The sequence below is a fragment of the Pongo pygmaeus genome, chromosome 20, assembly GCF_028885625.2.
Source record: "Pongo pygmaeus isolate AG05252 chromosome 20, NHGRI_mPonPyg2-v2.0_pri, whole genome shotgun sequence".
In the NCBI taxonomy this organism is placed as follows: domain Eukaryota; kingdom Metazoa; phylum Chordata; class Mammalia; order Primates; family Hominidae; genus Pongo; species Pongo pygmaeus.
The window spans coordinates 35,133,419-35,155,617 of NC_072393.2; the positions used below are offsets into that span (position 1 = coordinate 35,133,419).

The 22,199-nt window shown below is 34.5% G+C and overlaps 1 protein-coding gene across 7 annotated transcripts in view; it reads left to right on the forward strand.

Moving 5' to 3' along the window:
* Positions 1–22,199, forward strand: part of URI1 (URI1 prefoldin like chaperone) — a 90,277-nt gene that overhangs the window by 40,296 nt on the left and 27,782 nt on the right. For 4 of the 7 annotated variants that reach the window (XM_054463718.2, XM_054463722.2, XM_054463716.2 and 1 more), the window contains exons 2-4: positions 5,398–5,432; positions 19,415–19,493; positions 20,470–20,605. In XM_054463718.2, coding sequence (XP_054319693.1) covers positions 5,398–5,432; positions 19,415–19,493; positions 20,470–20,605 — 250 coding nt within the window. Of the gene's footprint in view, positions 1–5,397; positions 5,433–5,477; positions 18,465–19,414; positions 19,494–20,469; positions 20,606–22,199 lie in introns of those variants that run through there. The other 3 variants (XM_054463720.2, XM_054463719.2, XM_063658218.1) reach the window with 2 other exon arrangements.

The following is a 22,199-nucleotide window of genomic DNA, read 5'->3' on the forward strand; positions in this document are numbered from 1 at the left end:
GATTACTGAAAGAAAAAAAGAGCCCAGTTTGTAGGTAAAGCCAACAAGGGAGTGAGATGTACACTGCCAGAGCACGTTAGACATAGTCCGATATTTGTGTAAAACGAGACTAGATTGGAATACAGGAAAAAATGCTTAGAAACCTGTGTAGGAGGAATCTGGCTAAAACATAAAGGTAAAGATTAAGGAGACTTTTGATTCCATCTTAGCTAACACTTTAAATAAGAACATGTAAGTGTTTTCAGAAGTGGCTCCATATAATTGGACTTAGCGTTCATTAGCAGTTTTGCTTTGCAGCATATTTAGAACATAATTTGTTTAAAATTGAAATGGTTTTCTTTACTTTTATGGTGGTTTATTTATGTATTTATTTATTTTTGGGGACAGGGTCTCCGTCTGTCTCCCAGGCTGGAGTGCAGTGGTGTGATCTCGGCTCTCTGCAACCTCCACCTCCTTGGTTCAAGCAATTCAAGCTACGTGAGTAGCTGGAATTACAGGCATGCACCACCACGCCTGGCTAATTTTTGTATTTTTGGTAGAGACGGGTTTTCACCATGTTGGCTAGGCTGGTCTGAACTCCTGGCATCATGTGAGATCTACTGGCCTTGGCCTCAAAGTGCTAAGATTACAGGCGTGAGCCACTCTGCTCGGACTGTGGTGGTTTTTATACAGCAACACTCAATTTATTACAGTTTATCGCAGTGCTTATTGCATTTTTTTCTGTTAGGAACCTGTAGTCAATTCCTCCCTTCTTTGCAAAGGGGTTTACTTAAAAGATTTGTAATTTTTGTAAATTTTGTTGAAAGTACACTATTTGCATACTTTGGTAATGATATTTATACATCTACTTGACAAATCTATCTTTTAAGAAATTATTTTCAGCTTTTAAGTAACTGTCACATAACATGTATGTCCAGTATCCATTGGCTTCAGCTCCCACTGATACTATTTTCTTTTTGACTCAGCAGCTTTAAAACCAAAATAGTAAGATCTGTCTTGAAGCCACAGTCTAGCAGGAGAAGCAAACTATATAAATTTAGACAGCTCTGATTAGCACAGTTCCCAAACTGTTATATTATGCATTAACCCATACAGGAAGAATTTAAAATTGCAGTATGGTGAGAAAAGTTTTAGAAGTGAAGCATTTTTGAGAAAAGTATCAAAGATGAAGAAGTACTCTTGACCTTTTAGGCTTTCTGTTCCAGTCTAGTTTTAGTGTGGCATTGTATTTAACTTGCCTTAGAAACTCATAGGTTTATGCCCTCTTGTGGTCTGTCACCAATATAAATAGCACAAATAAAAATTTTAAGTACTGGAGATCTTACTGCATGTTACTGCTCTCCTTTATAAAATAATTTTTAAAAAGCAGCTTCTGAGGAACAACAGCTAAGAAATTATTATTCCTGTCTTCCATATAATGTGTGGACCTTAAAAGTTACCAAATGTTATTTTAACCCTTGGTAACAAAATGTATGTGTATGTTAGCTGGACACTAATGAACAGAAAAATATTGTTGGATGGGCTGTCCATCGTTGTCCTTCTAGGTGTCTAACCCTATTAATTTATAAGTGTCTTAAAAATGTGATGAGGTGTGATAGTAATTGTAGGGCTAGCACATTACCCTTCTACCTTCACCTAAACATACACAGATATACTAGTAAATGATGCTTGGGAAATGTGTTGTTTATACTTACTTGTTTCATCTGAAAGGGTCAGGAGCTGTAGGAGGCATTGGAAGAAATCAGGATTATAATGTTAGTGAACTGGTGAACTTAAGCTTACAGAATTTGCTTTTACTGACATGATTGGCAAAGTCTTATTCGTGAGTGTGGGACTGAGGAACTAACTAGTGGAGGAGAAACAGCAATAGCAGTCAGTGTTTTAAGACTGCAGCTGTAACCAGTGTTTTTCTGCTGTTATCCAGTAAGCCGCATGATGGTTGGAAGCAGGCCAGTTATAGGGACTGTGCACTTTAGGATTAGATAGAATCCCTGTTAGAAAGACTTGGTTTTAAAACTGATCTCATCTCTTACCAGTTCCTGGACAGTTGTGTAATATTAAGTAAGTTACTTCATCTCTGAATACAGGTTTCCTCTGCAAATAAAGATTTAAACCGCCTTCATTGAACTCTTTGCAGTTTGTTTTGTCACGTGCAGTGTTGGCATTTACTCCTGTTGTTATTGCTCATAGGTTAAAGACAGTTTTGTGTTGCAAAGAATGAATACCATATGACTTTGTAGCCACCGGGTTGTTGGTAAAGACTCCTAAATAGTGGTAAATCAGCTCATAGTTCTTTTTCTTTACTGTGGACTTACTGCTGTACTTCTATGTAGGTACATACTTTATTATAAATTCTTGAGTGTAAGCGAGGTCATTATATTAAAGAATTTGCTAGTTCAGTTATTTTAAAGTTGAAGCCTAGTAACTATTTTTAAGAAAAATGAAAATAATACAATAAGTTTTTTTTCTTTAGGGGCACTATTTGCATGTTTTGGCAGGTTTAAAAAATAAAAAAAAACTAGTATTGTTCCTCCATTGTGGTCTTACTTTTGTGGAGGACAGCAAAGTAATGAAATGTTTTTGTTTCTTTTGCTGTGTTTTTCAAGTGTTGCTTGTAGAACAAGGCTCGCTGCCTTATGGTTACTCTTAAAATTTAATACTTAAAGTAATTAATCTGAGTCTCCTTTCAGGAGAAATAAGATTATTTAGTATGATTTAACCTAAGGGAAAAATATTTGTTTTTATAACACCTTCTAAAATTTCTAAGTTGTAGAAATTTACTAATTTTTTCCTTTTTTTTTTTTTTGAGATGGAGTCTCGTTCTGTTGCCTAGGCTGGAGTGCAGTGGCGCGATCTCGGCTTACTGCAAGCTCTGCCTCCCGGGTTCATGCCATTCTCCTACCTCAGCCTCCCGAGTAGCTAGGACTACAGGCGCCTGCCACCATGCCCGGCCGTTTTTTTGTATTTTTAGTAGAGATGGGGTTTCACTGTGTTAGCCAGGATGGTCTCGATCTCCTGACCTCGTGATCCACCCGCCTCGGCCTCCCAAAGTGCTGGGATTACAGGCGTGAGCCACTGCGTCTGGCCAAAATTTACTGATTTTTTCTTTTGAATAACTTGCTGTGAAATAGAAGACAACTAAAAAAAAAAACCCCTCTAAATATAATAGAACTGCTTGGGCTTAAATCTTTTTTGCAAGTAGGTGGACCATAAATCATATAAACAAAGATAACCTAGACGTGCCATCAGAAGGCTGGTCTATATATTTTTATATCTGCCTCTTTCATCTTTTCCCTTATTTCTGATTTCCAAAATGTCACTTCTTTAGTTTACATTTGGATAGTGCTTATTTGAAGTCTCTGATATTCTAAACACTATATGTAACTAATAAAGACTTTAAAATGTAAGGCAGCATTTTGGTAGTGAAAATTTCTCTTGTACATTGTGAAATGGATTTTGTTGGTCTATCTTCCTAGGGAGACTATTTAAGGGAAGTAAAAGGAACAGGGCAAGTATGGCCGGAACAAAGTGGAGGGTAGACTATGGGGAGTGATGGCAAGAACACATGCCATTCTACCAGTGACTTGTTTCTTAAACATAAAAAGCATATGTGCCAAATTTGCATATTTACTAATTAAAAAGGCTTCCTGGAAACATTAGGTAGACTATCTTCTATAACCTTTAACACCGTCACTAATGGATATAGCTTAGAAGATTTCCTCTAAGGTCCTTTAAATAATGTAAATGATTATGAATGTGTAACTAGTTAATATGCAGCTATGAAAGGATTATCATGTAGAGGTTAATGAACATTCTGCTCTTATGGTTTGCAGGGCTTTGCTTTCTGTGCTTTTGGCTCTCTTCATGCTTGGAAACACATGCATTGGGATTGGAAAACATCCTGACTGTTTTTGGGTCTCATCTTTTAATGGGGTTGTTAAATAGGAACTTTATGAAAAGGATTTTATGAGCATTTTTTTCCTTTTTCAATTTACATTTAATTCTATTTGTCTATTTTGTAATTACTGCCAAATCAGAAACAGTGAAATGGATTGATGTAGTTTTAGCTTGGCTCTTCCAGATGTAAAGTCAGTACTCTATTATATATTGCCACTGTTATTAAGTGTTGCTATGTGATTGATACTTACTGAGAGATCTTCATTCTAAAATGGACTTTTTATGCTGAGTTAATATGTAGTATGGTTGGGTTTCTGATTATAGCATGTATTTTGGTACAGAATTTCTGTCTTAGTATTTAAAATGTCCCAAAAGAGGACATTTATTTCAGGAGTTAAATGTTATAATAGAGGAATTTAGTGACAGGTCTAAAAAAAATCTTGTGTGTTTTTTTTTTTTTTTTGCTGGGAGGGGGTGGTGAAACACTGAGCATATACAAGAGACAATATTGGGGTTTAGAGCAGTGAACTAGAGCAGCGTTTTGCAAACCAGATAATGTTGCTGTCTTTTTCTCATGGCCTAGTCTTAAGCATTTTGGCTTTCATCACCTAGTTTCTCTGTCTCTAAAATGGTATATGGTATTCTAGACTGCTGTTTAAAATTTTCATTAATAGGTAATTTAAAGTAGATAATTAGCAAACCTTGAAAACAGTGTTAATTCTTAAATTGTCGTTCAAAAATAGTGTTATTTTTTTAAATTGCATTTTTCTTTATTGTCTAGTCTTATTTTCTGAGCATTTTGAGAATCTACTGACATATCTCCAAGGAAAACAAATAACTTTTGTACTTAAATTCATTGTTTTAGTATTATAAACATAGTTTAAACTGGCTGTGAAGTGCTTACAATCTTTATCATAATTCACTGGGGAACAAATGAGCTGTTCAGAGCATCTCCTTATCCCAAGTATTTCTTCTTGAAAATGTAGTAGAAAAATATCACTGAATTCATTTTTTAATGTGTCAGAATAAAAATTACAGGTGAAAATGTTTGGAGATATACTGACAAAATAAAATATTTTCACTACTGTCATTTCTTTTTTTTTTAACTGACGAAACGTGGATGTTACATTGGTTTCTTGTTATTTATAACATTTACATATTCTACGAAATATGTAATATTGAAAACAGGTCTGTAGATTGTACAAAATACTAGTTATCTTATATCATATGTCACCTAATAGTTATGAAGCGGGTTTTGTACCAAAGTATGAATCAGAAAGCTGTAATTTGTTCTGCAGTTATCAGCCTGCATTAGAGGGTTATGATAAAGTGTGCTGCTTAAAAACTAACATTCACATCTCTCTGCATTTGACAAATAAAAATGTATACTGAGATGCTATTAAATCTGTAAAGCCAATGTTGAGTTTTCAGATACACTGATTTTTGTAGCTCTGTGTATAGCTCTGTTTTTTCATGAGTAGTTATCTGTTTTCATGACAGGTGGTCACTAACTGCCAAGAGAGAATCCAGCATTGGTGAGTGAAAAATGGTTTTATTACACTTCTGAAATACTGATGGGGTAACCTACTTGTGTTCAGATAATGTGTTTACTGTTTGTGTGTGTGTGTGTATGTATGACTAGTAATTGAATTCTTCTAGTAGTCTCCATTTTGAATGCCTTTAATACTAATTTATATTGTCTTTGACCCTTTTCTGAATTACACATTTCTGATTTCCTGACATTGTGTTACTACTTGTATTTATTCTAAGTGCCTTCTTTTCTTTTCTGAGAATAATATTAATATCATTATGGAGACTGAGACATTTTTGAATGTGACATAGCTCTATTTTGGGGATATTTCTTACATTTTAATAGAAAAATAATGGGAATCAGTTACTTTAAAATAATGATGGAAATAGGGCACAGAAATGTTTTCCCAAAGTTTGAAAAAAATATCTAATTTTCTACTTTTCAGAGCTTGTTTTATTGACTGTACTTTTTTTTTAGAGAGAAAGCATATCTATTTTAATGTGCTAATCTATAGTTAATAGGACCATGTTTGGTAAATAACACACTTTCCTTTGGCTTCTGAGGAAAATGCTCGATTTAATGGTGAATAAAATCTTACATTATGAGTTGTCATGAGGTATAGCTGTTGATCTTACAGATATCAAATTACAATATATCCATGCTGTGCTTACGAAGATTTTACTGAGAGAACAACAGGAGCTGTCTTGATTATTGTCTGCAGGGTTATTGCAAAAATCATGGTAACTGCCCCTTTAGTGGTGAGATTAAACCTTCGGTTATACACCATCAAGCATATAATATTTTAAATTTATTTTAAGAGGCTTTTTCTTCATGCCTGAGAGATCTCCAAGGAAATAATTTATAGTTAGTGTATATCAAATGTTTTTTGGTTTAAATGCACATAGGCTGCAGGCAGTGGATAAGAGTGAAAATTGGTGCAATCTGTACACATCATCTTATTAAATTTTGACTATTGGCTTGCAGAGAATAATCTAAAACTAATAATATCCACTTTATAAATAAAAATTCAGGACTTCATTAATTTTCAATAAATGCATCGTTGTAGTTGCTTCCAGTGGTGGTGTAAGTGTGTCAACATTTCCATAATGGACCATTCGCCTTTCATTATACATTCAGTTCAGGTTAAAACTTGAAATACAAGTCGTTGGCTAAAGAATTTTTTTCCTTGCACATTTAGTCAGAGTGGCCCATTTTACAAATAATTTCCAGAGGAAGTTTTATTAGCGTGGACTTCTATCTATTGGTTTTGGTAAGAAGTTCAGGAAATTTGAAAGGTATTCACTGGAAATAGATGCTAGTTTACATAAAAGGGTGAATGGTAACTTGCTTCTGGTTTGTTTTATAAGATTCTTATTAGAGTTTTTTAAGGATAAGGGCACGTTTTCATCCTTTTATTCACAGCCCCTACTGCTGTGTTTGGCACAAAATAGACACTTGATAAATGTTTGAGTAAATGAAGACCAAATATGTGGTTATTTTCTATATAACATTTTAGTTTACAAATACTCTAGTAGTGCACAAGTCTAGTGAGCAGTGACAGAAATGTGACATTTACTTCATGGCAGGTTCATGTGACCCTCAATTTCACTTTTCAGTTTTTTAAAACCCTCTAAACTGTAGAAGCTTAGCAAATTTGCCTACACATATCTTGAAGTAATATAGTACTTTATACATTAAAAAAATTATTTTTTTCCGGTTAAAATTTGCATTTTCCTCTGAATCATTTCTGGTTTGGTTCAGGAAACAGACTTTTCTCTTCGCTTTTAATGAAGATCTATACATGGTATATTGCTCAAATCTGAATGGCCAGTAAATTCATCAATTCATTATATCAAAAAATTGAAACCAAAGTGTCACCATCTCCCCGAAAACCAGGAAATTGCTGTTTGGGAGAGTCGTGGAATTCTTATGATATTTTTGCATTCTCTTAATTCCTCAAACAATGGTTGAGTTTCTACCATATGCCAGTATTGTGCTGCTGTTTGGAATTGAAAGACCCTGCCATAGAAGAATTCATAGTCAGACATATAATGGGGAAATCACGATAATTTTGTGCTATTTGCAGAGATATGAAGCAACTACAGGAGTTCAGAGGCTGGAGCCGTTCTTAGGGTGTCTCACACACTACTTTTAAAAGCATGTTGCTTTAATTCCTATTTAACCCTTGGTATTAGCCTAGTCTAAAATGTAATTTCTGTTAAGCTCCTATTCTTTATGAGTACACACCAGTATAATAAAGAAGAACAAAATATATGGTTTGAAAAATGCATTATTATGCTGGTGATGTTTATGCTTGTTTGTATAATTTTTAAGGGATTCTTTAAGGAACAGGTATATGTATTCTAGGTTCAGAAATAATCTAAATTGGTTTTTGTTTAAAAAAAATGTAGGACAGGGAGTAAAAATATTTGTAGAAAAATAGGAGTGAAAATGGTCTGGGACCACAGGATCTACCCAAAAAAATCTTTGAGAAAATTAATTTAAATCCTAGAACTTTGGTGAACTAAGAAATTTATAATATTTGTTTAGTTAATAACAGATAAAAAGGAAAGATTCAAGCCTAATGGATGAGAATTTGTACAACATTATTTTAGAGCTAATAATAATGGTTTTCAGTTTAGTGAGGATTTAAAAAATGTTTCTGAATCAAACTTTTTTTCTTTATAATCCCTTTTAACTAACTCAGGAAATAAGGTATTATGAAATCCACACACTGTCATCTCCTTAAAGTATGAGGATACTTCCCACTGTTTGGTCCACTAGTGGCTGATTATTTTGTTTGTGGATTATTTGTAATTTTCTTTTTAATTCTTCCTTAAACAGCATGGCATTTGGAGTCACAGACCTGTATTTGAATCCTGTCATTTACTAGCGTTTTGACCTTGAACAATTATGCTAAGAGTCTCAGTTTTTTCTTGTAAAGTGATGATGATGCTACTTAACTCACAGGGTTGTAGTGAAGGTCAAATGAGACCATGTCTATAGAACACCCTGCCCGGCACTCAATAAGTATTCATAGGAGCCCATATACCTCTTTTGAAAATTTTAATTGTCAGACAAATAAAGAAAAAAGCCAGTGCTTTGTAAATATTTGTGAATATTTAGTGTTCATTCTGTTTTTTGTCATGATGGAGAGAAAGTTGGGTTTCTGTGAATTATTGTTACAGCTTTACATTAATATTTTTAAATCACTTTTTGGTATGAAGAATTTCAAATGAAAGGTGATAGAGTAGTATGGTGAATCCTCATGTACTCATCAGTCAGCTTTGATAATCATCAACTGATGATTTTCTCTAAACTGTTTCATTTCAACATCTTATCTTGCCATCTACTCCTACCTCCAATTTTTTTTTAACTTTTATTTTAGATTTGGGAGGTACATGTAGAGGTTTGTTGCAAAGGTGCATTGCATGATGCTGAGATTTGAGGTACAATTGAACCCATCACCCAGATAGCATAGTACCCAGTAGGCAGTTATTCAGCCCTTGCCCCTGCCCTTTCTCACCGCTCTTGTATTCCCCAGTGTTTATTGTTCCCATCTTTATGTCCATGTGTCCCCAGTGGTTAGCTCCCACTTATAAGTGAGAATATACAGTATTTGGTTTTCTGTTTCTGCATTAGTTCGCTTAGGATAATGGCCTCCTGCTGCATCCATGTTACTGCAAATATTTCTTCTTTTTTATGGGTGTGTAGTAGTCCGTAGTATATATGTATCTATCACATTTTTATTATGCGGCTCACTGTTGATGGGCACTTGGATTGATTCCATGTCTTTGCTATTTGAACAGTGTGGTAGTGAACATACAGGTGCATGTATCTTTTTGGCAGAATGCTTTTTTTTTTGGAGTGGTCTATATTCAGTAATGGATTGCTGGGTTGAATGGTTGTTCAGTTTAGTTCTTTGAGAAATCTCCAAATTGCTGTCCACAGTGGCTGGACATTCCCACTAACAGTGTAAAAGCATTCCTTTTCTCTGCAGTCCTGCCAACATCTGTTCTTTTTTGACTTTTTAATAAAAACTATTTTGCCTATCCCACCTCCAATTTTGAAATGAATCTAAGCCATATCATTCCATCTGGAAATATTTCAGTATATATCTTTAAGAGACAAGAAAGACTGTATATTAACTTTTTAAAATTTAAATAAAAAATATTTAATTAGACAATACATTTACATGTTTCAAAATTTAGGAGGTATGAAAGGATGTAAATGATGTATAGGTTGCTCCTAACTTTGTCCCGTAATTCTCAGTTCTGTTTACTTTTTTTTTTTTTTTTTTTTTTTGAGATGGAGTCTCACTCTCTCATCCAGGCTAGAGTGCAATGGTATGGTTTTGGCTCACTGCAACTTCTGCCTCCCGGGTTCAAGCTATTCTCCTGCCTCAGCCTCCCAAGTAGCTGAGATTACAGGCGCATGCTGCCATGCCCGGTTAATTTTTTTAGTATTTTAGTAGAAACGGGGTTTCACCGTGTTGCCCAGGCTGGTCTCAAACTCCTGAGCTCAGGCAATGCACCCTCCTCGGCCTCCTAAAGTGCTAGGATTACAGGCGTGAGCCACCGCACCCGGCCCCTCAGTTCTGTTTCCTGGAAGCAGCAGTTTTTTTACCAATTTCTCATAAATCTTTTCAGAAATGGTTTGCATAATGTAAGTGTTTGTATATGTATGTGTGTGTGTTGTGTGTGTGTATTCATCTACATGTTTATATACGGCTCCCATCCTTTTGGACAAAAATGAAATCAGATTGTACCTGTTCATTTAATACTATACCTACCGTGTATCATTAACTAACAGTTCCTCTTTACCTCATTCCATACATTTCGCTGTGTGTCAGACATTTAACTTTTAGGATTACTAAATGAGACCTGGAACTATTTTTTTTTTAAATAAATAATTGCTACATCACTGAGAGTATAGCTCTATAACTCAAAATATATCCTTTCTAAGATGATATATCTGTTATTTTATTGCTCCTTAGTAAAATTACTGCAAAACTTAGTGGCTTGAAACAACCACCATTTACTTGCACATGATTCAGTGGGTGTGCATATTAAGCTGGGCTCACCTGTGTGGTTCTTCTGCTACTTGTCCGGGCTCACTGCTTTGGTTGCAGCCAGTTGGTGGCCAGGTCAGCTGTGTTGTCCAGAATGGCCTCACCCTCAAGTCTGGTGGTTAGTGCTGTTGGTTGAGCCTCTGCTTCTATGTGCTCTTTTGTCCAGCTTACTTTCTGTGGGCATCTCAGAGGAGCAAGAATGGAAGCTGCAAGGCCACGTTATGTTGGTCAAAGGAAGGGCCAGCGCAGATTCACAAGGTGGGAAGATAACACCCACCTGTTGAGAGGAGGCGTGAAAAAGAATTAATGGTCATTTTTAATGCACTGCAATGACTTTATTGAATAGGTCCTACACACACAAAAAGGAAGTCTCCGTCCTTTATGTTGACTGGTGAGAATGAAATGAAATAGTACATGTGATGCCTGGCAGATCATCTTTATGTTAGGCATTACTTACAATCGTAAATCGTATGCATGTGAGTTGTAAAAAATTTATTGCCTTGCTTCCTTTGTTTTAAAAGGATTTTTGGTAAAGGTATCTTTGAAATTACATGAAGCAGACTTAAATATAGAAGATACTTTGTTCAGATGTTTAATTTTGGAAAGAATACTTTAAATTTAGACATAAAAGTTCCAAAACACTTTGGCATGTGAGTTTTGGGAGAGTCTAAAGCAAATACTCGACATTTTTTTATTTTTCAAAGGAAACTGGGCAAAAATAATTGTTCAGAGGAAAAGAGTAACTAGCTTCTGTTAGAATTTATAAAGTATATGGTAGGAAATAACTAAGAAAGCATACCTGTATAGGTAAAAATCTCAGGTGAAGATTTGATTTTCTCTCTCTCTCTCTTTTTTTTTTTTTCCTTCTGTTGGAGCTACTCTTTCCTATCAATCAGTCGGGATGGAGATAACTGTTTTATGCACACATTGTATATCTGTCTATATGTCTCATGTTTTTGAGGCATTCCTTGTGCACAGAAGCACTGAACTATTTCGTTGTAACAATGCCATGGTTTACAGTATATTTCATATGAATACCTGAAACTGTTTTCTTGAGTTGCCTTCACATGCTATATAAAATTTATTTTATTATGTATAATATGTGAAATATTGATCTGCATACCTTTAAAACTTGTAAAAGCTGATGACTTTGTTCTACAGTGTTAGGTAGATTTGTAAACTGTGTTTTTCAGAGTCCATATTTTACTGACTACAAAGTTTTCAGTCACTGTTTTGTAGAGGGCCTTCTGTTTGGGCTTTTTCTTTATGTTATTTTTTCTTTTTTTCCTCCTCTTGAGTGGAGCAGAGAGCAACTTCCAAACTTTCTGGAAATTTTGCATGTTTTTGTTGTTGGAGTTTCTGTAGTTGTTTATGAAAGTCTTAGGGATAAGGGGGAAGAATCATATATGTCAAATCTTGTCATTCTTTAAGTTTCTGCACAGTTTTAAAAAATGGTGTGAGTTAGTACATGCGCTAGTGATTAAGTGAGTTTAGAACTCGTGTGTGTAATATTTCAAAGCAAATTAACAGGCAAAAAAAAAAAGATTCAAGTCGAATGTTTAAAGAATTTTTTTTTAAATCTGAGTTAGGTTTTTAAATGGTTATTTTGAATATAAAATGAATGCATGCTTAGTTATGGAAAAGTTGAAATAAGAAAGGAATAAAGATAAATTTACTCATAATTGTAAAGAGAAGCTAATTCTCTCCCTGTTTTTAAAACATTCCCTTTTATTCCCTCTAGCTTCTTAATTCTGTATGTGTATTTATGTGACTGAAGTCAAACTGTAAATGCTTTTTTCTTTTCCTTCTCTTTTTAAAGAGTTAAATGATTTTTAACTTGTAATTAGAATTTATTACTTGTAGGAGTCCTCAAGCTTTTATATCATGTTTTTGGAAGCAACCAGCTAGTTTAATCTTTAACGCACTTTTGAAAATGAAAGGAAAACTTACATGTTATAGGAGAGTTTTTTTCCCCTGAAGAGTTTTAAACTATTATTAAAAAAAATCCCTAATCACATTTCATCACCTAGAATAGTCTTTGATGACGATGTGTTTCCAGTGTCAATATGGTTTGGTTCAGTTTCCCATGACCAGCTCCAGCCCAGTAGTATCTGACTGAGGCAAAGGGCTTAGGGCTTACTGCTTTGGGCACACCTCATGATTTTTTATCTTTGTCTCAACTGTATTAGTTTTGAAAACTGTACTTCTTTGTACTTTTTTTCATTTTCCATTTTTTTTTTATGAAGAGTAACATCCAATAAAACTCTTAAGCACAGAGTCCTGTTTGAGGATGAAGATGTAAATATTGCAACAACCACAGTGCTTGTCTGAGAAGCGCATCACTTGGTGATAATCCTGAGTGCTTGTTCTTATTTTGAGAAATGTAAGTCCAGATTCCACTATACCAAAGACAGATTAGGGTGGGTATCAGTGTAAGACTTGAGAGAAATGTAGGCTGTGAAAAATGGAGGCATGCCTATAATTTACTTTTTACTAATTCATATTGAACTCATGACCAAATTGGTGAGGGTTTTCACATTTTTCTTTTATTTTTAAGTCAATTGATAATTTTGAGGATTTTAAATATTTGGTGGGTTCAAAACCAGGATTGCCATTTTTCACTGTTGTAAAACCTCTTGAGAAACTTTAACCCGGAGGGATCTATGATTGGGCCTCTGCTGAAACTATATGTAAAATATGAGTTCTTTCTCTCAGGGAAGAGCCTAGAGTTTTTCTAGTTTCTCATAGGGATCAGTGACCTAAAAGGGTTTTTAAATTGCTACTGTAATTAAGAAAACCCACAAAATTACTTTTTTCTAAAATATGCTTTAGAAAGAAAATATAGAAAGTGTAAAGTAGCAAAACCTATGAATTATGGTAAGATTTAAGTAGAAATTTGCATAAACTTTCAAAGCTTAAGTCAGCTATAAACTCATCACACCTTTTCTAAAAGGTCCTTTGATTTGTAATAGGAAGTTATATTAGTTACAGAAAATTTGGAAAATAAAAAGAACAAAAATTACGTATAAACTCATCAGTAAAAATTAACTAGGCACTTTAGGATATTTCTTTCAAACTTAGATGAATGTGTTTTTACATAATTTTTAAGGTTTTTTGCTTTGAATTCACATCTCATTTTCTTAGAGCAAAAGATTAGTAATGAATGAAGAAACGGGCACCTGTGATAACTGACAAGTCTTCAAACACATGTGTATGGTTGTTGTAGAGAGAACAGTAGAACAGATTTTTCTGTCCAGGCTTACTATGTATATCCATTGCACTCTGTTTTCTCATTGTTGAAAAGTTAAATTGAAGAAATCTAGTAGATAGAATGTTAGCTGCATCTCTCTTTAGATAATTTTGTTTCATTGACTTGAAAAATTATGTTTTTATATGTAGGTTAATCTTGGTATCTATGTCTAATAGTAAAGTTTTCTGATGGACTCATAAAATATAAAGAACATAGATTATTTCATCAGCATCTTCTGATGACATAAATTCTTTGGTATAATAGAATTATAAAAAAGGAATATACCACCATTCTGCCTAAATTTTGTGGTACATTTCAGTTACTTATATCAATTGAAATTACTAAATATTTTGCCATGACCATTTAGAAAAAAAGTCTAATGCTATTGATTTAATTCAAGTACATTTAAATTTTCCATGAGGAGTGTTCCTTTTCCCACCAAATTGCATAAAGCATAACAATATAGATCCCTTTTTCAAGAATTTTTAAATAAAATGTAACTTTATCAATTTGTTTAGATTGTTTAAAAGGATACTTTGAAAAAAATCATTATTTCTTGCTTTAGTAACTGGAGGACATCTCTTTATCTATATAGCATCCATGCCCAAACTTAATATTCCTCTATTTTCTTGATATTAGAGGTGAAAAGCCAGGCATCCTTCAAGCTAGTGGATCTTTGACAAAGATGCATTGCAAAACAATCAACAAACAATCAGAAAGGCATGCTATGTGTGAGTGATGATCCCTGCAGCATATGCCATAGGCTTGTTGTAGAGCAGCTGCTCAGTAAATGGTGGATTCAATTGAAACAAGGCTTTTTTGGATGCTTAATGGGAAGTTGTAGGGTGGGTATGATGGACTAAAAATTATTTCTAAAGAAGGTTATATATTTACTTGTATATATTCCAGAATCTTCGGTTTTTATTGTTTCTTAAATTAAAAAATAAAAATTTAACTCTGTCCCAAGTTAACTCAGATGTTAACACTTATATAGAATTTTTTTTCCTTTTTCCCCCTGTCAGGCATTTCACAGTATTTTCTGCTTGTCTGTTTAGGATGTTAGGTAGAGGAAAAGAGAATGATAGACTATTTTTTTCTTTAAAAACAAAACAAAACAAAAAAAAACTGGGCCGGGCGTGGTGGCTCACGCCTGTAATCCCAGCACTTAGGGAGGCCGAAGCGGGTGGATCACGAGGTCAGGAGTTCGAGACCAGCCTGACCAACATGGTGAAATCCCGTCTCTACTAAAAATACAAAAATTAGGCGGGTGTGGTGGTGCGTGCCTATAATCTCAGCTACTCAGGAGGCTGAGGCAGGAGAATTGCTTGAACCTGGGAGGTGGAGGTTGCAGTGAGCCAAGATCACGCCATGGCACTCTAGCCTGGGTGAAAGAGTGAGACTCTGTCTCAAAAAAAAAAAAAAGTTCAATGTTAGTATTTGCTATTTTAACTTCCTACTTTAAAGTAAAATTAGCAAAGTCTTATTGTTTCAACCTGATTTAAGTTTTATCTCCCTTTTTTATTATTTAAAGGTTGGAGTCTTTATCACTGGCCTCAAAGGATGTAGACTTTTTTTTAATAGAGATTTTTATTTTTGTCAGTCACTTTTAAGAGGATTAAAAATGTTGATCCCTTTCATATTTCCTCGTCCGTTTAAAAATATTCTATTATGACAAATTTCAAACATACAGAAGAGTGAATCTTGATCACCTATCTGTCTATACTCTAATCTGTTAATCCATTTTTTTCTGATGAATTTCAAATTAAGTTGTGGACATCTGTGTATTTCACCCCTAAATACTTGAGCATATCCCTCATTTAACTTGATTTCTCTCTTACTTTCTACAATTTTATGCAAATGAGCTGTTTCCCATGGGGTCTGTCTTGATCTTAATCCTTTAAGGGTAAGACTAACTTGTGGTTGTGTTAATGGTCTTCATCGCTGCTGCCTATTTTTTTTTTTTAATTTCCTTAAAAGATACTCTCAAAAGGCATATTGCACATGATTAGCAAGATTCAGAAGAAAGTGGTTAAAGTTTCTTACATGCCTTATACCTATGCTTTTAGTTCTTGTTTTCTATAAGGAATGTTGCATGAGGATATTGGAAAAAAATTTAAAATTAAGAGTTGAAGGCGGAACCTGATCTATAAGAATCCATTATGTTGAAGCCAAAGAAGCAGGTCTAGCTATTGTAAGTAAGTAGGCTGGAGAGGTGTTTCTTAACTCTATCTGGGTTTTGTTTTCCATTTGAAGAAAAATTATTTTAAGCAATTGCCATTTTTGATTACTATAGTGACTCCTGTGTCCAAAAATTAATGACATATTTCTAATTATTAAAATAGAAAAAAAATCTGTTCAAATTTTGTTATAAATAAAGACCCCAGACTTACCTCAGTAATGCATTAGTTCTTAGCATAACTTTTCTATTTTCTGTTGCATAGGCTTTGTGATCTTTAACAGGATTATTTAAGCCTGAAATAATAGAGATACTATTTGGAGATCACTGTTTGACTAAACCCTGAACATTTCCACGAATGTAGCCTTTAGAGAGAGAGGGTTCCTCAAGCTGTAGTTTCTTCCAGAGACATTGCTTGACTCCTCCTGGCCTCCCTTCATAAAGGATTTCTGCATGGGCTGCATTTTAAGTGATCTTCTACTTTTGTATTTTTAGAAAATAATTCAAAATTTATAAATAGCAACTCTAATCTTAAACTGCTCTCCAGTATGTCCGCATTTTTGTTCTAGAGAGAATTATTAATAAGTTGAAAACTGATTATATTTGACTTGAAATATTGACGTTGATCTCTGGTATTACCTGTTGTTGAACCTACTGTTCTTTTAATGTACAAAAGAGATGTTTTGTGAGGAAGTTTTTTTTTTTTTCTCCTAAGCATTGTTACCAAAATAAGACTTATTGAATGGTAACTTTAATACTAGCTTCTTAATATTCATAGAAACATTTAGATATCTAGGCTGGTGTATTTAGTCCTTGAGCATTTGCGGAATTACTTATCTGAAACATAAATAAGCTGTTATGTTATTAATAGTGAGTGTTGACTGTCTAGTCACTGTACCAGTCAGTCCTATGGAGACATTCTCCCATTGATTGCTCACACCAGTCCTGTTTCCAAAGCCCCTGAATGGTTACATTCAGCTGTACTGTCTTTCAGCAAGTTATACTATTTGTATCAAATTGGTTAGTGAAATCTTGTAGGTAATAGTCTTTCTTGAAATTTTGGAATTGATGTTTTTTGATGCTTCATGGAAAAAATGAGTTTTGAGTTTTGGAACCAAAATAGTAGTTGCTCCATGCTGGGCAGTGTGTTAGACCCTTTATATTTAATTGTGTTGAACCTGTGAGATAAGTATTAGTCCAATTTTGCCATTGAAGTTACTAAGACTAAGGTGAATTTGTGTAAATTGCATGTAGAGCTTGGGATTCACTCTCTGGTCTGACTTCAAAGCCATGTTCTTTCTGGTACATAGCCTTGTGCATGAAATTTTTTTGCCATTTTATCCATATAAAAATTTTCCAGGAGGAGGATTTTTGCCTTAAACAAAAGAATAAAACATGTTTTGTATTTATTTATAGAAAAGGATTTTTTTGGGGAAAGTTAATAAAGCAGTTGCACACTAGAAAATGAGAAAGCTTTTGTGAAGGAATGCAGGTCAGAAGACCTAGGTAGGTTAAACTCATTGCTTACCTCATCTTGATAGAGGAGATCTGGCTTCTTGCTATGTGGTTTTTCCATCTTCCTTCTACTTTGTCTTCTGTAAGAGAAAAATGCTGATAAGTGACATTTATTATAGGTTATGTAAAATAATATATATGTGAAATTCCTTAAGATCTTAAGACTGAGCTAATTTTTTTTTTTTATTAATATGCTACTTTTGCTTCAGGGAACTAAGCAGTAAGCTGAAACCAATTCTGTGTTGTTTATAGTGCAGTCATTTATATTATCTGGAGAGTTGTTACCTACATTGCAGTTTATCCTGATTTCAATTTGACAATGTCTACATGTTCTTTTAAATTACTTGCTGAGTTGGTGAATTTTTGTTTCTGTTATTTTAAAAAACTGACAACATCCTTCTGCTTAAAAAAATTCAGCACTGTAGTTTTGCTTGCAGCCTGTATCTTAGCAGGGGGAACCCTTAGGAAACCCAATCTCCAGAGAAAGTTTGAAAACAGGCATCTTGGCATAGGCTGCTGCCTGGTATTACTCAAAAAGAAGGGCTGTTCATTTCCAGCAGGTGTTAAGAGCTGACTAAGGCCCATAGCATGGAAATACGATCATCTCTGCCCCTACAGAGTTACATACACCTTTTGGTTGTTTGAAATTACTTATTTGGTAGCTCTGTTTGATGTAACAAGAAACAGACTCCTAAGCCAAATTGAAACGCCTTTTGTATCATCTCTACTTAATTTCTTCTACCCCCAGTTGATTCTCTCTTACCTTAATCACATTATTATGAATAATTGAAGAGCTGATGATGCATTTTTCAGCCTAAGGTTTTCTGATGAGGACTAAAGCATCTGATCAAATTTCATGTTCGTGATTTCAACTTCACAGCCAGTATCTATTCACTCAAAAGCTTTATTAAATCTCTTCTTTCGGCCAGGTGTGGTGGCTTATGCCTGTAATCCCAACACTTTGGGAGGCTGCGGTGGGGGAATCGCTTGAAGCCAGGAGTTCGAGACCAGCCTGGCCAACATGGTGAAGAAACCTAATCTCTATGGAAGATACAAAAATTAGCTGGGCGTGGTGGCATGCGTCTGTAGTCTCAGCTACTCAGGAGGCTAAGGCAGGGGAATCACTTGAACCCAGGAGATGGAGGTTGCAGTGAGCTGAGATTATGCCACTGCACTCCAGCCTGGGCAACAGAGAGAGACTCTGTCTTAAAATAAATAAATCTCTTCTTTTTTCATCTTGAGTCCCTTCTTCTCTCCAAACATCAGGCCATCTTTTACTATCTCCCTTAATTTTCACATTTTATTTGGTCCAGACAGTCTTGTATCTTAAAAAACAGTAATTCTCAAAATTTGAGTATTCTGCTTCTAAATGCCAAAGTCCCTGAAGAGTCTTAATTCTTCAATAAATGTATAGTAGAATAATGCCATTGCTAAACTGTATAAAAACAGGATTTTAAAAGTAAAAATAAAACCACATTAATCTTGAATTTGCTAAAATTAGGTTTTTGATTAGCTTGTTTTATGATACCTGGCCTACTAGGCCTCCCAAAGTGCTGGGATAACAGGTGTGAGCCACCACACCTGACCGAAAGAAGAGATTTAATAAAGCTTTTGAGTGAGGCCAGGTGTGGTGGCTCATGCCTGTAACCCCAGCACTTCGGGAGGCTGAAGTGGGCGGATCATGAGGTCAGGAGTTCAAGACCAGCCTGACCAACATGGTGAAACCTCCTCTCTACTGAAAATACAAAAACTAGCCTTGCATGGTGGCGCACACCTGTAATCCCAGCTACTCAGGAGGCAGAGGCAGGAGAATTGCTTGAACCTGGGAGGTGGAGGGTGCAGTGAGCCGAGATCACGCCACTGCACTTTAGCCTGGGTGATGGAGCGACACTCTGTCTCAAAAAAAAAAAAAAAAAAAAAAAGAGAAAAGAAAAATCGTGAATAATTTGTGTATTTGGTGTTTTCTGTCAACAGGAAGAAGGTAGATAATGACTATAATGCCCTTCGAGAAAGACTCAGCACCTTGCCTGATAAATTGTCTTATAATATAATGGTATGTTTGGTTTGTTTCTTTTAAAGTAATAGTTGTTTCTTGTAAACATATTAACTGTGTCGGTTCACAGAATGCCAGGCTGATGGACTGTGTCCGAGGTAACTACGTAGCAAGGAAGATTTGTTTTGTTTTACTTTATAAGAATACAGTAATTGTAGTAATTGTTGGTATTTACCTTTTTTTTTCATAATATATATGGTGACATAAATGACATAAATATTAGCACAAAATTGGACATATTTCAAATGGAAACTTACTATATAAAAAATGTAATTATGACAGAAATATGGCACTAAGTCGTTTCTTGTTAGCCAGAGCAGGAATAGGCCATAATGTTTTGTAATTCACAGAATTAAACCTTAGGACATTGATTTTTATATAAAAACGTGCTGCTAATTTTTGTTTTAATGATCTTCACATCGACATAGTGATCTATTCATGAGCCCTGGATTAGAACCTTTCATTGCATGAATATTCTTTCTTATGAAGACTTTGTTCTTTTATACTTGTCCAAGTATTTTGTATATATAGCTAGATAGATCCATTAAAGCTATTTGTTTACTAATTCCTGCTTTGCAAAAGTGGCTACTTTATTGAAAATAATTTTTAGTTTTCTTTATCAAAAGTATTTTGCATTGATAGTGTTTCACTACTAGTTGCTTTCATTTAGATTTGCAAGTGAATGAAAAGTATAAACATGCCGAGACAGTACTACTTTCTTTAAGAGCTGTATGTAAATATGGTGTGGATTTATTTTCCTGTTTTAACATTAATTTAGGAACATAAAGCAATTTTCTTTAGATTTTCTTAGTAAAATTTTAATATAGTGTTGAATTTCTGTGAAGCTGGCGTTTTATTTTTCACAATGTATAAATAAAAAAATTCAGTAATGTAAGGCTTTTAATGCAAAGTGTTTTATAAAATGTAATTTCAGTGTTTTACGTTTTTTCTCTTTTTTCTTTTTTTTAAACAATAGGTACCATTTGGCCCTTTTGCCTTCATGCCAGGAAAACTTGTCCATACTAATGAAGTCACTGTTTTACTGGGGGACAACTGGTTTGCAAAGTGCTCAGCAAAGCAGGCTGTAGGTTTAGTTGAGCACCGAAAAGAACGTAGGTACCCATTTTAAATGATGTTTCTTTGTTGTATATGTATCCATTCACAGATTGCCAAGCTGAAGGGCTGTTTCTTACCAAAGGTACCTTCCGTGATCTATGAATCCAGGCTGTTTGTGATTCTGTTGAACTGTAGGTAGTTTGAGTAGAACCAACATTTGAGAATGAGCTGGAGAATGGAGCATCTGGTTTGGAAATGTCACCTACATTGGCATGTTTTCAGAAGTTGCAAAGTTTCAAAGTCATTATGTGATTTTGTAGTTAGAAGTTGGGAAGACATAAAAATTGGAGTCATTTTATACCTTATAATTTTTTTTTTAGTTGCTATTATAGACTTCTTTTTGCACTTAATACTTTAGTACACAGAAATAATGTGTTTTCTCCTTAGTGAACTAAGAGAAATACCTATTTACATAAGTAGACAATTCTTAAAAATGCTTTTTGGTTTGGGAAAAAAAACATATTTTCATTTGATAAAGGAGACCAGGTGTGAAAAGGTGCTACCTAAAACAGCACCCTTATCCTTTTGCAGTTGTTTGAGTTCTCTGCATCCCTTTATTAAGGCAGCTCTTGAGTTTTGTTTATCCGTGCTAATTATCTGTAGGTGTGTAGAAGCCTACATATACACACACAGAGCACACACTACACGTTTTGCAGTTGGATGAGCTAGCTTGGGTTCTAGCTTAGTAATATTTTAAAATTAGGTTCAGTTTATAATCTGTTGTTATTTCTGTAATACATATTTAGATTGAGAGTATAATATCCACCCTACCTGCTTTTTAACCTTTTAGTTAAATGTGTATTTGAAAATAAATGTTGGGAAGATCCTTTTGTATAAATAAGGTCATACTAAACAGAAAACAGCTGAGTTTTCTAAAGCTGAACTTGATTTCACTTATACATGAATGAGTACTAGAGAACTCATTTACTCAGTGAAATTCTGGGAACTATATTTGGAGACTCTAATTGCAAATCAACTCCTATAAGTTTATAATTGATATATATTTTGATCTTTTATGACACTAATCAGAATCTTATTGTTAGGCCTGTATGTAATTTCTGGCAATGATAAATCTTTTGGCTTTGCTGCATTATTTTTGTCATGTATATTAGCAAAAGAGAATGGGCATACTTTTTTCTTAAAGACCTTACTGAAGACGAAGCCTCTCTTTATGTACTGAAGTAGCTCTGATGTTATGAAACGAATCCATAGCCTATTGAAGTTTGTTCACGTTGATTTTCATATTTCAGTGAAAAAAATCTTTATAATTAGTTATAACTTAAAATATTAATGGGAATACTTTTACTACAATAGAATAGAGCTCTAGAGTAGAGAAACATGTTTTTGTAAATCACTTTCTAGTAGTTAAATGTGGATTTGGAAAGTGACCAAACATAGATGACTTTTGGGATCAATATTTATCTAAAAGAATTTTCAAAGTACATATTTCCTGTTACAATAAATTCTGGGCCGGGTGCAGTGGCTCATGCCTGTAATCCCAGCACTTTGGGAGGACAAGGCAGGTGGATCACCTGAGGTCAGGAGTCTGAGACCAGCCCGACCAACGTGGTAAAACCTCATCTCTACTAA